The sequence below is a fragment of the Cariama cristata genome, unplaced genomic scaffold (assembly GCF_000690535.1).
Source record: "Cariama cristata isolate BGI_N322 unplaced genomic scaffold, ASM69053v1 scaffold2205, whole genome shotgun sequence".
NCBI lineage: Eukaryota > Metazoa > Chordata > Aves > Cariamiformes > Cariamidae > Cariama > Cariama cristata.
This window is the reverse complement of record NW_009619046.1, coordinates 100,313-116,029: the sequence shown is the minus strand read 5'-3', so window position 1 is coordinate 116,029 and position 15,717 is coordinate 100,313. Positions and strand designations below refer to the sequence as shown.

At 38.3% G+C, this 15,717-nt stretch overlaps 1 protein-coding gene across 1 annotated transcript; it reads left to right on the top strand.

Annotated features, from left to right (window-relative positions):
- The first annotated feature begins 111 nt into the window (after positions 1-111).
- MFSD1 (major facilitator superfamily domain containing 1) lies at positions 112-9,903 on the top strand. The gene is made up of 13 exons (XM_009701077.1): positions 112-221; positions 600-642; positions 1,202-1,269; positions 2,110-2,218; positions 3,391-3,493; positions 4,223-4,321; positions 5,105-5,216; positions 6,211-6,267; positions 6,900-7,056; positions 8,044-8,141; positions 8,467-8,579; positions 9,059-9,106; positions 9,839-9,903. Exons 1-13 carry the CDS (start codon positions 112-114, stop codon positions 9,901-9,903), a joined length of 1,182 nt encoding a protein of 393 aa, XP_009699379.1.
- Positions 9,904-15,717: the final 5,814 nt, after the last annotated feature.

Sequence of the window (15,717 nt, the reverse complement as noted above, 5' to 3'; positions counted from 1 at the left end):
GGCAGTGGCCAGGTCAGCGAGTGTAACTGTTTCTAAGAAGTTCTGCTAGGATGCTTATTCTATGCCACTGTAATTACTTATTTTAAATTCCCCCTCTCCTTTATGTAGGATATGAAGGTGAACACGGCTCAGTTCATGGCACTGTACGCCTGGTATTCCTGGCCCAACGTGGTTCTTTGCTTCTTTGGTGGTTTTCTGATAGACAGAGTTTTTGGAATACGGTAAGTGTGATGTTAGTGTCACTCGTGTCAGCAGATGGTGGACTTCAGGTGCATGTGTAGCATACCATATAATAGAAGACTTCATTATAATTTGAAAGAACTTTATATTATAAGCTTTTTCAAATTTTTTTTTCACATGACCTAGGAATTTCCATTGGTATAAATGAACTTCCTTCCCTTTATGGCTTAAATAAAGTAGCTTAAAAAATGCCAGGCTGTATTACCTTTTTGAAAGGAAGCAATCAAGCTGTAACGTTTATTACAGAGGCCTCTTATTGCCTATCAACCTCCCCTTGTTTCCTTGCTGTAGGCCAAATATAGTGTTTTAGAGGAAAAAAGTTTCTAGCTATGCATTAAGTGATTTTGTTTTTCTTACAGATTGGGCACTATAATATTTAGTATCTTTGTTTGTGTTGGGCAGGTAAGTGCAAACGAGAGCAGGAAGGATGATATGTGTCTGAAACGTCTTTACTGGGGGTGGGGAAAAAAGCACAAATAGGTTCTTGCATCGTAGTGTGTATTTCAGGTGGGGGTAGGCAGGTGAAGAGAATTGAAATGGGAGAACCCTGAATTTTATTGGGTAGTTGGGAACAGATGGGGTAACTTGGAACAGAGGACCTTGAAAGATGAGTGAAATAAGAATGTGAAGGAACCAAATATTTCATCCATTTGATGTGAAACAGCTATGTAGGTGTATTTGGGTAGGGGATGGTGATAAATGTGAAGTGTGACTTGAGCCTCTAAAGGTGTTTTCTGGGTCTGGTTTCAGGGTGGGTGGGGTTGGGTATTGTGTAGCTAACAGGATGATGAATAAGGCAGAGGCAGCAAAGGTAAAAAGCTAGGAGTAGGAAGTGGGTGTTAAGTATTTCTGCAGGTCTGGGAAGGGAAAAGCAGTTTTGTTTCTGTTTTGAGATGGTTCTAGTTTGTTCCATACCTGAGATATAAAATGATAATTTTTTTCTTAAATGTTTATTTGGCAGGTAATTTTTGCTTTGGGAGCACTACTTAATACTTTCTGGCTGATGGACGTGGGCAGGTTCATATTTGGGTAAGTCTAGCAGAGTATAGTTTGTGCTGTCTGAGGTAAGGACCGTCTTTGTGGGTTCTAGAAAACTGCTACTGTGTTTACACTTGGAGACAAAAATTGTTGGATTTTGAGGCATCTATAAAGTTGAGGCATGCATCTTGCACCTTCAGTCACGTCTAACTTAAAGTTAGAAAGCAAAAAATAGGACTTTGCAGGTTTTACTGAATTCAGAAATTATGAAACTACCCAAATAAAGACATTCAGTAAGCTAATAAAACTGTGTTAGTCCTTCTTTTCTCTTAATTCTTACTTTCCTGAGGGAAAAGAGTTCTTAGCAACAAGTACAACAGGGCTCCTACAGTGGCAAAAAATGAGAGCAAATGTCATAAGAAATACCTCCAAGTTGTGAATGTGCCACAGCATAAAAATGTTAGAAAATCTGACCAACTGTATTGGGAGGTGGGCAGATGACTCCATTAAATTCTTATTCCAGGTAAGATGCCTGCTTTTGGTTTCATTTGGGTCAGGATCTATACTACTTGGTTCTGTGATGCAGAAGAGACGTGAGAAGCTGCTGTCCACTAATTTCATTTCTGTAAATGACCAAAGGCAATTACAATGGCTCCTAGACTAATTAAGATACTTTGTACTCTTTATTATTCTTAAGGCACTGCAATTCTCTTTTTGAATTGTCTTTAAGACTTCTGTTGCTTTGTGTATATGCATGAGATTTACCTGTGCACAGATAAATTTCTCTGAAATACTGTTATCTTGGTATTGCCAGCAACTGATGGACTGCTTCCTTGTTGCTTTGTGTGTTACAATTAACATCTTTTCTTTTGTGCCTTCTTTCTTTTTTAGAATAGGTGGAGAGTCCTTAGCGGTGGCACAAAACACATATGCAGTCAGTTGGTTTAAAGGCAAAGAGTTAAACCTTGTCTTTGGATTACAACTCAGTATGGCCAGAATTGTAAGTATAGAACTGTATACCTTTAATTCATAGGCTTTAAGGTGTGTGGCTTCTCTTGACAGTGAGACAGGTGGAAAACAGTGTTTCTAATGCTCCCTGGGGAGTCTTAGTTAAAAATGGATGTGAAATTTAACTTTAAAATGCTAAAAATTTGTGGTAGATAGACAAAGGATACACCAGGAAATGTATTAATAAGATTTCTTAGAACCTGTCAAACTTCTAAAGAAGTCTGGTGGTGTTACTAGTGTAGATTTCTGGGCAGGGCAGTCAGTGCTGCATTTCGTCAGGCTAATTGATTCTTGGCCTATCACAAAATGTTGGCTTAACTGAGTGTAGAGACTAAGTGCAGGCTCTGATAAAAGAGTTGGGATGGCTGCTTTAAGAAACTCCCATCCTGATCTGCTATTGTAGGATATTTTTGTCCCTGTTGCTGGTTCTGATAGGAACTGAGTGACTGCATCTCAGCTGTGCCGTTTCAGTTTGATATAATCACTTAAACTGCTGCTAGAGGTGGGTTTGCACTAATACACCAGGCTGTGAATGAAGAGAACGGAGACAGGCCTCTTCTGTTGGGGGTCCTCGTCAGCAGCCTCTGCTGTCTTAAACCACTGCAGGGATTTACCTTGGTAGAAGAGAGTTAGGTGGTCACAGCTGGGTCTGGATTGATGCTCAGGCTGTTGCTAATTAGCAGTAGCCTCATCTCAGCTGAGCTGTAGTTAACTGGCTGTTGTTAGCCTTGGGATTGCAGCCCTGGATCCCTTCTCCACGGGCAGAACAAGGGGTGGGGAAAAAAAAGTACTTCTTCCTGGTGCCTGTCAGGTGGGAATCCTGTTCGCTTTAACATGTGGTATTAAATTCAACTCGGTTTATGAGCTAATGCAGTGTGTGATGTGGATTTTGTGGCACTTCAGTGTCTCCGTTGAAACACTGTTAGAGCTGTATAAATTTTCAGTTTGTGATGGTATGTTATTGTTGCAATGATTAATTTGTTACAAATGTTGACTAAACCAGCAGGGAATAGTTTTATCATTGTTGCTAGTGGTTTATGTTCCCTGTGTAGCATCTTACCTCTTTCCTTATTGAACAGTATTTAAAATAATCTGCCTAATGCTCCTTTTGAATTCATATGGTTGTGAAATACATTACTCTTCACATAAGTGTGTTCTGCCTAGGGGAGCACAGTGAACATGAATATCATGGGATGGATATACTCTAGAGTTCGAGATCTTCTGGGGTATACTGGTCCCAGTACTCTTGGGTTAACTCTCATGATAGGTCAGTAATATTATTGAATTGATGTCACCTGGTATTTTGGGCTTCTGAATTTGAACAGCATGTATATGTGTTAACGGCTTCTTACTAACTTGAAAGTAGGACAAATATATTTGAGACTAAGAAGAGCAATTCAAATGCTGTAATATTCTTATGCAGAGCATATGATTCCTGCATCTGATAAAATGCTGTGTGGCTTTTGTGGTTGCCAAATTCAAGTTTATATCTTGCAGAGACGAAACATGTAACATGCTTTGAGTAAAGGATGGACTTGAAAAATTTTCTGAAGGGTATCGTGTCAAAGCTTGTGTGTAGTTGTCTGATGTGTAAAAATGAAATTTCAGCTACCTTTGGATCTGTGTTCCTTTCCTTCAGAGCCGTGGGTGTTAAGGCCCTGGTGTTGGTAACAAGGCCCAGGCTTTGTTTCTGTTATTACAAGGTACAGATAATAAGCTTGGCTGTGCTGAGTGGGAGTGGTGGTAATGTTTTAAATAAAATAAATGTAGCTACATGTTTGTACTCCAGTTCAAGGCAGATGTCTCTCATCTGGCAGGCTTCAGTATTTACACCTTATTCTTTCAGTTGTACAGCTGTTGAGTCTTATAGTATAAGACAAGCTGGTGTTAAACTAATTTTTTATTAGATATGTGAAGGTACAGTACACTAGTTGCACTTAAAGGCCAAATTGCTACTTGAGTCAATGACTAAACATGTTGCATTGCCTTTTTGCAGGTGGTATAACATGTCTCTTTTCACTGACCTGTGCCTTAATCCTTGCGTATCTGGACAAGAGAGCAGAGAAACTCCTTTGTAAAGAGCAAGGGAAAACGGGTGAGTGGTGTGGATGGTGTGGCTGAACCTGCCTTGGGCTTCAGTCGTTCATTCTGGAACAGACCTTTCCAGTTACTCTGTGTGCTGTGCAGGTTTGCATTTTAAGTGATTCACTGGCCGCTGCTTAACATCTTTTTCACAGTTACAGCTTTAATTGTAATTTTTAGTTCACTTTTGTATCAGTAGGAAGTTTTACAGTTTTAAACACCAGTTTACAGGCAGATGCACTGTCATCTGCTTTATAAATAAAGCATGTGGAGAGCCAATTTGATCTGTGCTACTGCCACTGATACTTTTTGTTGGAATTGGCCGTATTTCCTTTAATAGGTGTGCAAAAGCATGCAGCTCTTCTCCATCAGCATGTGTGAGTTTTCTGAGACTTTAGACTAATTAAAAATAAACTAAACTTGAGATCCAAGTAAAAGCATATAACTTGAGGCTTCAGACATTAATTTTGCTAGCTGATTAAACATTTCCTTGAAAAAATGATTTGTATTTAATTCTGCTGTGTAAGATTTTCAGAGGCTTTAGGGAACTTTTACATCCAGGTTTATGTGGGAGAGACAATTTGTTCTTGACTTTGGCGCTGTTGATTCAGCACTTGTATATTCTTAACGGACTCTCACTGTGCAAACTTTAAACAAGAGTGGAGAGTGATGGCAATATATGCTTTAGTAGTGACTTGTGATCACCTTAATGTTTATTTTAATGTTTATTTAGTGTGGATGAATTTCAGATATGCTTATGCTGATTGAAACAATATTGTCTCTTGCCTCACTCCAGGTGAAGTGATTAAGCTAACCGATGTGAAGGACTTCTCTTTGTCCTTGTGGCTTATATTTGTAATCTGTGTCTGTTACTATGCAGCAGTTTTTCCCTTCATTGGACTTGGAAAGTAAGTAGCTCACTTATGTAGCTATTCCCCTTGAATTTTGCTAGGGTTTTAACTAGCTACTTACAAAGGGAAAGGTGCAGGCTAATATTTAAGAATGCCAGATGGCCACAGAACCACTGGGCTCCCGACAAGTCTGTGCTGTGGTTTGTCATGTCTTCTGTGATGTTGTTCGCTATACTTTTGATACAAATAAACACAACTCTTATAGTTTCCTTACCTGCTAAGGTTTGTGGGAAATACCATTGCTCAACATAGGCTGAGTTGTCAGAACTCAAAAGCATAATGCATGCTCCATTTCCTGATTAAAACTTGATACAGATTTAAAGCATAGCATGAGTTTTGGTGTGGAAAGCTGTGGACAACTGTCATGTAGAGTTCCTTCCATACTCATAAGCTATTTGTGAGTGTGAGGTGGAGGCTTAAATGTAGTCATAACTTCGGACTGAGTTCTCTTGCTGTGCTGACTTCAAGTTGAAACTTGAAACATTTGTATGTAGGATTCCCTTTTGAACCACAGGACTTGATCTAGTAGTTCAGTCAGGTTTTGAATATACTTGTAATTAGAAACAGATCTTTTGAGCTCAATGCATGTTTTATGTTGAGCGAGATGGAAAAGTCTGAGATGACTTACAGTCAGCAATGTAGATGCCTATTTTTTGCTTGTGCATGTATTCTAAAAATTCTCACTTTGGTCTCTTACAGTATGCTCATTGCTAATGGCTCCTGATTGGGTTACATGTTGGTTATGTACTTTGGATGTTTCCCCCACGGTGTAATATGAATAGTCCTTAGGCCAAAATTTGTGGAGTCTGATAATAAGCTCCTAAATACATTATAAATGAGGATCTCTGATGGGGTGTTTAAGTCAAAGCTATATAGCTATATTTAAAAATTTCCTGTAAACTAGGTTCTTGTGTCTTTACTTTGTCTAGCTTAATTTTTCTTTCATGTCGTACAAGTGTACACTTTTCTAAATTGTTTTTCTTTTCTTTAGGGTTTTCTTTATTGAGAAATTCAAATTCTCATCTCAAGAAGCAAGTGCAATTAACAGGTACATTGTGGTTGATTTAACAAGTAAATGTGTTACTGCCATGTTCTAGGGTGTGTGTATCTTTGGGCTCTGACCATGTGGGAGGAAGGCTGGGATCTGCTGTTGCAGGTGGTGACTTGCATTTAAGTGGATAGATAGATTTCACAGGGCACAAGGAATAATTGGGAGGTTTTTAAATAAAAATATATTAGATGTTCACATTGAGGAAGTGGAAAGAAAAGGTTCTGTCTGAAGGGTATTATTTTGGTATTCAGTGATTCTCTTCTGAGTGATAGAAACAGTGTAACAGCAACACTAAATGAATTAAATTTTCATAGTTTGAAGATGAATCTGTGATATGAAAAAAACAAACCCAAAACCCCAAACAAATAAAAACCAACACTTGCTGCTATATGATTCTGAGAGCTCTGAGTATGTCACTGTTTCCTTGGATGTTGAGTGTTTTGATGTCCTCAGACCTTTTGGGAATTTTGAGTTCTGGAGTCTGTTTCGGGGTTTTTTTGTGTGGTTTTTCTTTACTCACAGGTAACAAGGCAATATGGTGTTTTATCTGGAGACGCTTGTATTGTGTAAAACCTAAAGCTGTCCATGGCCGGATAGTGTTCAGTTCTCTTATTTTTATTATTTTGTAGTATTGTGTATATCATATCGGCACCCATGTCCCCAGTCTTTGGAATCCTGGTGGATAAACTTGGCAAGAATATCATCTGGGTTTTATGTGCTGTAATAACTACGCTCGCTTCTCATATTATGTTGGCTTTTACCTTCTGGAACCCCTGGATAGCAATGGTAACTAAATCTCTGAGACTTATGACTAAATATGATAAAATAAGAAATGGAGTTAATGCTGAATTATTCTCTGTAAGTTGCCACTATCTTGTGACTGTTTAGGTAGTCCTCAAAACCTATTTTGATATCCCTGACTTTTAAGGATATACTATGTGAAACTGAACGTAAAGTTTTGGTGTTTCATGGAGGGAGGCAGTACTTATACATGTGTGTGTGGAGGTGTAACAGACTGGCTGCTGCTGCCTGTGGCAGTAATTCTATAGATGTTCAGTGCAAAAGGGTGTTCAATTTCTTGGGAAGGATGGGATTGGACCAGAGGGCTGTATGGAGTGGCAATTCCTTGTCCCTTCAGAGAAGGCATCAGCTCATTACAGTATCTGTGGTTTGGTACTGTGTTGCAGAGGTCTGCTCCCATGCTTCATGGACACTCCTTGCACTAGCTGTTACTAGATTACTGTGCTAGGTGCTCACTTCTCTCCTAAAACTTGTTCTTTTGGTGTAGCTCTGAAGCTTATTACTGTTACTTAAACTGTCTCTAATGTGCCACATTGGATAGTGGGAAACCTCAATAAAAATCTTCATTATTGATTTTCCCCTTCCTCGGGCAGATTCCCTGAGAAATTGCTTTTGAACTAAGGTTTACAGGCTTAAATATGGTGCTCACCAGTGTATCAGGGTTTAAAAACAGGGTCCTTGTTTTTCAGATATTTTTCTAGTGAGTTGCAGCATTGGTCTTTTTCTCTGGGTATTCAAGTCAGGCTCTATACTTAAAGCTAATTAGATAGTTTAGCTTGTGGACCACTCCTGGAAAAAGTTCTCTCTTCTTCTAAATGGGCATATTTATTTAGACCGATATTGCAAAAAGTGTTACTTTAGCTCTTTTTTTCTCTTTTGGGAGAAGGATAAAACCAGTATGTTCATGTATCAGAACTTTACAGCAAAAGTGCATCTCATCCAACATCTGTTTACTTGTTCTTACTTCACCAGTGTTTGCTAGGAATGGCCTACTCATTGCTTGCCTGTGCTCTGTGGCCCATGGTGGCCTTTGTTGTTCCAGAACACCAGCTGGGAACTGCTTATGGCTTGTAAGTACTTAAATCTGTTTGTGCTGCTCTACAGTACCCATGTCCTGATACTGTTGAGCCACTGAATATCAATCGGGTTCTAACATGTTAATGGTTACTTAATTCCTCCAAGTTTAGTCTAGCAGGAAGTCTTGTGTAGTTTCAGGATGTATATGCGTGGTTATGGTAGATGTGCAGAAACTTCTGCAAAAATGTGAAGTCATGACTCTGTCATACGTTATAACAAATGGAGAGAAGTTAACCTCATTGTTTCTTCAGTGCCACTAATGATGTTTTCTTTAAAAATAAATTTCTACACAGTGGTAATCCTTTGTTTCTGTGTTAGTATGCAGTCTATCCAGAATCTTGGTCTGGCAATTATTGCTATAGCAGCTGGGATGATTCTGGACACAAGAGGATACTTGTTTCTTGAAGTCTTCTTCAGTGCTTGTGTTTGCTGTAAGTATTAAAAACATTGAAAATGGATTCTGTACATTCAGGAAGCTTTATTAGGCTTTTTTCTTAGGATTTCCTGTAAAACAGTAATAACTCTTTTCTTAGAGGTTTCAACTGGGGCAATGTTGAGAGTAACTCAAACCTAGTGAAGTGTTTTGTGGTTTTGTTGAAGTGATTTAGTGTAGTTTCAGTGTTTTGAAAAAAAATGGAGTAAAAGGGTAGGTGCATGATACTCTTAGAGGCTACGTTTATGATGGCTGTTATTAATATAACTAAAACTAAAATAGCCTTTTCTGAATTACCATGCTACTTATGAGTATAGTGGAATTTTCAAAAGCAATTAAGAGATGCTGCTGGCAAAAATCTCTCCTCAATTATAATTATCATGAAAAAATCTTAATTGTTGCTTGGTTGTATGTTAAAGGTGTTCTTCTGTCGTTGTAGATTTATTGTCAGCTAAAACTCTTCCTTTTTTTTTTTAGTGTCACTAATAGCTGTAGTCATGCTGTATTTTGTGAATCATCTCACAGGTAAGTAAGGGTTTTCAGCTTCTCTTGATATTTGTTTTTATAATTCTTGAAGTTATGAAGCTGAACTGTTTGCAGGTGGTGTGGTATGGTCCTGTGTCAGGTGCTGTAGCTCATGGCTTTGGTACCAGGAGCATCTCTTGATGAGGCCTGTCCTTATAACATCATCTTTGTAGATGCTGTAGTGTGTAGTTCCCTGAACCTTGCTGTGATCCTAAATCTCATCGGCAGGGCAATGGTACCTATCCGTTCAGCTAACTTGAGCAAATGTGTAGGATATTCTGTAGCTTTTTCTAAACTGCATATCAAGTGTGTATGTATCTGCAAATATAAAAACTTCATTCTGTAGATTTTTCCTTCAAATAGCAGTGTTCTTTCTCAACTGTGTTTTGAAGCAGTAACTACTGAAAGATCTGGAAGGGATATTAATTTGTTTCTTTGCAAATTGCTTCCACTTCCTGTAGTTTTATGGGGTATTATGGTGAGTTGTAGAGAAACTTCATTGTTACTCAACAGACAACTGGATCACACTTGAGAGCTTAGACTGGGTCCTGATTTTGCTTGCCTGGATGATTATGAACACATTGTTCTTTCTCTTCAGCTTCTACTTTTGTAAAATTACTCTACTGATTTGTCAAGTGCTCTGAGAACTTCTGTAGTGAGGTATGGTATCAAAGATACAATACAAAAGGACCAATTTTAGAAGTTTCAAAGTGTATATTACTTCTGTTGCAGGTGGTGATCTCAACTGGTCTGCAAAGAAAAGGGAAAAACTGCAAAAAGCAGCTGCAACTGAGTAAGTATAAAGAACAATAAAGAATGGTGTCCTTATGAAATGTTTAACCTGAAGTAGTTAAGTAGATTACTGTCTGAAGTCAGTCTCTTCTATAGGTCTGCTATTTGTATTGAATGTTACTTTCTTTCTTACCAGTTAGTAGTTATTCCTGCCTCCTGTGAATGAATAACTAGAGGAAGCAGCAATTAACCAGGTGTCCTTTCCTGGCACTCTTCCTTGCTGTTTTTCTTTCGGTGGCCTTCCAACTGAGTGGAACTGAAGTGTGTTTAAAAAAAAATGTTGTCTTGCTTATTTAAATATGTGCTTCATTTATATGGTGCATACCTGACCCAGTCAGCAGCAAGCATTACCTGGGTTTAATGTCGAGTAATGCATGGACCAATTTTTTTAGTGTCATTAAAAGCTGGATATCTCTTCAGAAGAAACTGCACTCAGTCACTTCCCCTTCAGTGTCAGCTTGCTCCTCTTGCTGTCTTATTTAGAAGTCTTAATTCAACAGTCTAATTTGCAGCACTAATGTGAAACTCGGTTTGTGGCCAGATCTGTGTCATAAATGTTATTGATTATAGTGAAAAGTTTCCATTTTTAGAAAGAAAATGAGACAGGGGTATTTCAATAAAGTGTAATCTGCTTCCTTTAAAAGGAAATGGAGTACTTGAGGTGGGCTTAGGGCAGAAATCATCAAAATAAGCAACTTTTGAGAGTTCATCCAATTAAGCAAATTTCATTCTGTGGGAGACTTGTATGTACTGCACTCTACAGAAGATAAGGACAATGACACTCTTCGGAATAGTAACTTAAATTCTCTTAACATTGGTGACATGTTAAGGGTCCATTGCTGTGCATAGCCCTAGCAGGCGGAATCAGGTGCTCTTGCTTTTTGAGTATTGTTTGATCAAACATGAAGGTGTCAGTCACCTGCTGTTGGGGTATCTCCCATGTTCTAGGGCACCGAATTTGTCCCCTCTGCGCAGTAGAAAGTTTCTTGCTTTTTTGTTCGCTACCCGAGAATGCTAAATGAAGAGTAAAGCTCTCAGATGTGGAATGCTATACAAGGGAGTCAAACACTGGATTAGGCTTATAACTTTCAAAATGCTTGCCTAGTATTGGGGGAAGAGGAGAGAAAAAGCATTGTATGGCAAAGTCACCATAAAGGCAAAACAAAAGACCCTCCTCTCCAGCCTCTCTATTACCTACTTAACTGTCCAGAAAAATTACTTTTTTTAAGTAGACAATGTAGTCTGTCCATCAGACCAAGTTTGGGTAGCTTAGTTTGTCCTAATGACCTTGTTGAAGATGCTTCTTGTAGTAGTGTCTCAGCACCCAAAACTTATGTTACCTTTTGCTAGTTCTAATTAGTGCTGTGAAGATTAAAACTGTGTGCATTGGAGAATGTAATGTCAATGCGGATGAAGACTTGGTTAATTTGTTGATTTTTTTTTTTTAAATATATTTAAAGCAAATGTTTAATTTGCTTAAGGGTAGTACAAGTCTAAGAAATCTGAGGTTCTGCTCCTCCGATCTGAACATTTTTTTGCTTGAGATTGTGATTGAGAACTGTTGGAGAGGGCATGGTATACATGTTTCATGATGCTAGTCATAGTTTAACATTTGTCGTGTGAAAGAGTAAGTCAATATGTGAGTTACAGCTTTCAAAATAATAGCTGTAGAATTCAATCAGCTTATATGTGAACAACACAAAATTTTTCTTTTGAAATGCTTTCTGACCTAATGCAGCTCAGTGAGTTTCTTCAGATCTTGAAGTTTGTTTGCCTGTAATGTTGTTGGAATTTTTTACTAACTACATTTCATCTGCAGGTACTATGTGTCTCGCAGCTTATCTGGAACAGTTTGTTCCAGATAAATACTTTGCTAACAAGACATCTCTTATAAATGGACTTCTCTAAAACTGGACTGTGTAACTGTCCATATGATGATACTTAAGTTAGTCTTGGAAAAAAAACCCAGACCTGGTGAGCATGCTAGATTAGTTGTGATGAGTATCATGCTTGAGCCAAAAGGTCACAGCCAGTTTTTAATACAAATGCAACAAAAAAGAAAACAACCCCAACCTTGTACCCAGGAGCAAAGGAATTCTGTGTCCAAATAGAGCTGCTTTTCAATCTGCCTGGCTCATGTGGGATGTGTGTAACACTTCCAGTATTTACTGTGAATGATGGCTGTGTATTAGTGTATACTGTGGGATACAGTGCCTTAGAGCAGTATTTTCAGTAATTTCTATTACAATGTTTTTTTCAGAAAAGAAATTTGAATAGCAAATATCATCCAGAAGTGGGGAGCGTTTGATCAGCATCATGTCAACTTGAAGAATTATAGTGTTGATTAGTTTGGTCACTGCACAGTAGTTCTTTGGAAAAGATACTAACATGCTGGGAGGGGGTTACAGTAAATGGTTAAATTTTATGCTTTGTAACCACTTTTAACTAATGCCAAATCATCTCTTAATTTGAACAGAATAGGTTTATAGCATTTTGCACTGTCTTTAAGCTCTGTCATTGAAGAGGGTACTAGGCAACCCAAGACAAACATGCTCATAAAGACTAGTATAAAGTGTCTTTTATGTGCAGCACTACCATCTTGGTGGAGATTTCTTAATGTAATGGCATTTTATGTTCTGTAATAAGGCTCATTGCCTTACAGAGCTTAGAAACGGGTCACTGTTACTGCCTTTGTCACTGTCTTAATGCAAAACACTGTCTTAAGCTCAGCGTATTTAGAGCTTTGGTTCTGTTTCTCTTTAAGACTTACATGGAAAAAGAGGGACAATGCTCTGGTCACATATTGACTCTTTTGTGGGAGGCTGCTATTAATTCTGGAGACTGCTGAGCAGTCTTTTATTTGCATTTTTGACAATTGATTCTTTTTGTACTGTAATCTTTATTTTAAGGAGTGAAAGCTTGTTTAATAAAGAGGTAGTAAAAACTGTTACAAAAGCTCACTGAGCATGGTGTAATCTGTGAAAACCAAAAGGTTTATCTTTCTGCCGAAGTCTTTCAATCTAAATAAAAGGAAACTGCAGACAACAGCCTCTCTCTTTCTTTACACTGAATTAGAGTAATCCATACACAGTCTTAATCTCTTTTGATCTGATATCCAGTATTCATCTATAACCATTATGAGCTTTTTCTAGTTATTAAAAACAAAACTGCATACACAAGATAAAGGTGCTTGGGTTTGCACTCCTCAGTGCGAATATCTTAAACCAATTTTCTTTTCCAGAGCAGAAGAACAAGAGAGACTCAGACGTCAAAATGAAGATGACTTGGCTAAATTACGGCCAAAAGCTGATGACTTTAGTTTAAGGAATAAATACCTCTCCAAACTAGGCACTCAGGTATTAGTAACAAAGGAGGGAGCTTAATAACTAAGGCTAGAACAATGAGATCTTTATTTTAAGAACTTGGCTTATTGTTTCAAATAGCCAGCAAATCAACCTCTAATTAAAATGCTAAATGTATGCTCGTTCTCAGAAATGAAATCTCACCAATGGTAATTAAAAATCTAATGAAAATGAATCAATGGCTGGCAAACCAAATAAGCTGAGGAGCAGACTTGTTATGATGCATGATTTTTTTAATTTTTTTTTTTCAGCTACCAGATAATTACTCTACCTATTTATCGACAATGGTACACAGAAGTGTGTTGAAATAGCATCTTGCCCTACTTGCAAAAGCAGAAATGCATTGAGGTTCCTGGTACACAGAACTTTGTTTCCAGTACTGGCAATTACCCCAGCAAAAGCAGAATGATGCACCGTACTTTTCTGCAAGCATAGAACCTGTTTTTAAAATACTTGACTTATTTACCCACTGTGCAGAGCGGGGAGCTTAACATGGATATTGATGAAGAAAACCATCTGGCTGTTTATTTGAACCTATGAGCTATGTACTATGCCCTCCTGTCTAAAATATTCAGTGAGTAGCTCAAGTCGATAGCTAAGCCTTGATCTCTTCTCACTACACAATTGTGTCTGAAAGGTGAAAGCTTTGTTTCAGTAATCAGATTGCTGTGAAATGAGCTTCGATGTAGGTAAGGGTTATATAGCTTCTCAAGCTGGACAACTTTGTTACCATGTTGAAAATGGTCTGTTTCATTTTTCTTCTAGAAAAATGTGAGGAAAGACTACCTTTTTATTTTGGTCCAAGCCAATATTTCAGAGGAAACCAAACTATACAATTTCAGTGTTACAGTTCAAAAAGTGCTAGCCCTTGAATTTAATACTAGATCGCAGGTATAGCAACAGCCTCATGTAAATCCTCATTAATGTGAAAATTGATGTATTTTTAGGAGGTGATGACTGAAAACTATGAGGAGTTAAATGCAAGAACTGAAGTTTGGCTTTCAGCAGGGAAAGTGGTGTTCAAATTCATAATGAAACTTAATACTTTCCCATAATTTCAGTGCAAGGCTTGTGGCTGAATAGCTAGTTCCTAGTAACTGCTCCGGAGTGCATTTTTGTTTGTTTTTATTACTAACAAAGGCTCAAGTGTGTAGTTGGACAAGCTATTCCTAAACTAAGCTGATCTTGCCTTTGAAAGTAAGAGCCTCTGACTTTCTGGAGCGCTAGGTACACCCAAGGAAGAACTGCTGTAGAGGTCGAGGCTAAGGCACGTGGGGCGAGCGAGCTTTCCTTGGCTGACTTCAGGGAGTCCTTGTGTGCCACAAAATGCATAAGAGCCTCTGACAAATTGATCGACTGCAGAGAAAGTAGTTTGTTGTTATAAAAATGTTACATTATACCTGTAATATTTTTTTTTTTTGCCTACCGTAATTTAAGCAGACCTTCTGAACTCATGATCTTAAGGGGTTTTTTTTGAAGATGCTTTTTAGTGGAGATTTCTTTCATGTTCCTGAAGGACTAAGATCATCCTCCTGAAAGACTGAGCCAGGACTATTTTGGCTAATAGTTCTATATCATGAAGAACAAACTAGGAAAATAAAGTAGCAGGCTGTGAACTATGCCGAGCTTACTACCGAAGGGGAATAGTGCACTGTACTGTGATAATTTTTATTGGTGCTCCCTTTGAGAACCAAACATTATCAGCTCTGAGACTGCTTGATGCAAGTTGGTTTATGTTTCCTTGTAGATTTGTGAATTCTGGGTCTTTTTTTAATAAAAGCTTTAAATGGATACTGGCCCTGTATTTTTCCTGACTGTTCAGTGATGGGTTGTTGCCCTTGGTGGTTGTTGAGACTTATTTATGCATATTTTTAAACAAGCTTCTGCTTTCACCTAAGAAATATGTAGAGTTTCTGCAGAAGTGTATCTTTGAGGATCCAAAGGCAAAGTTTCCCCGCCCCCCCCCCCAGTGGGTTGTTGTGTTTTTATTTCTTGGGGAGGGAGGGAATTAGATTCTTGTTCTTCTTTTCTTCATCTCCTTCAGCTACCTGCTTCTCCTTGAATTCTGGCATGTTGTGGTTGTAGGTGACTATTCTGCTGTTTCCCGTAGGTCAGTGTTTCACTTGTGACGTGACGGAGGGTAACTGTAACTTAATGTCTTTTTGAAACTTTATTTTCAGTTCCTAAATTCTGTGTACTCTTGAGCATCTTGCTAAAGTACTGTGGTGGACTTCTGAAAAATGGTGTAATTTCCCGTGTCAGCTCAACTTCAAATGCCCTTGCCTTTCCTTTCTGAGGGATTTTGGGCTATTGATTTCCTTTTACTTTACTTTTTCAGTTGTGGATGTGGCACATGGGAGCCATCTGGCTTTTGTTCCAGTATCCTCCATTCCTCTCATAAGTTTCTGGTAGGATGGAGCCTTCCTCTTTCTATTGCCAGCCCTTTTGCTTCCAGCC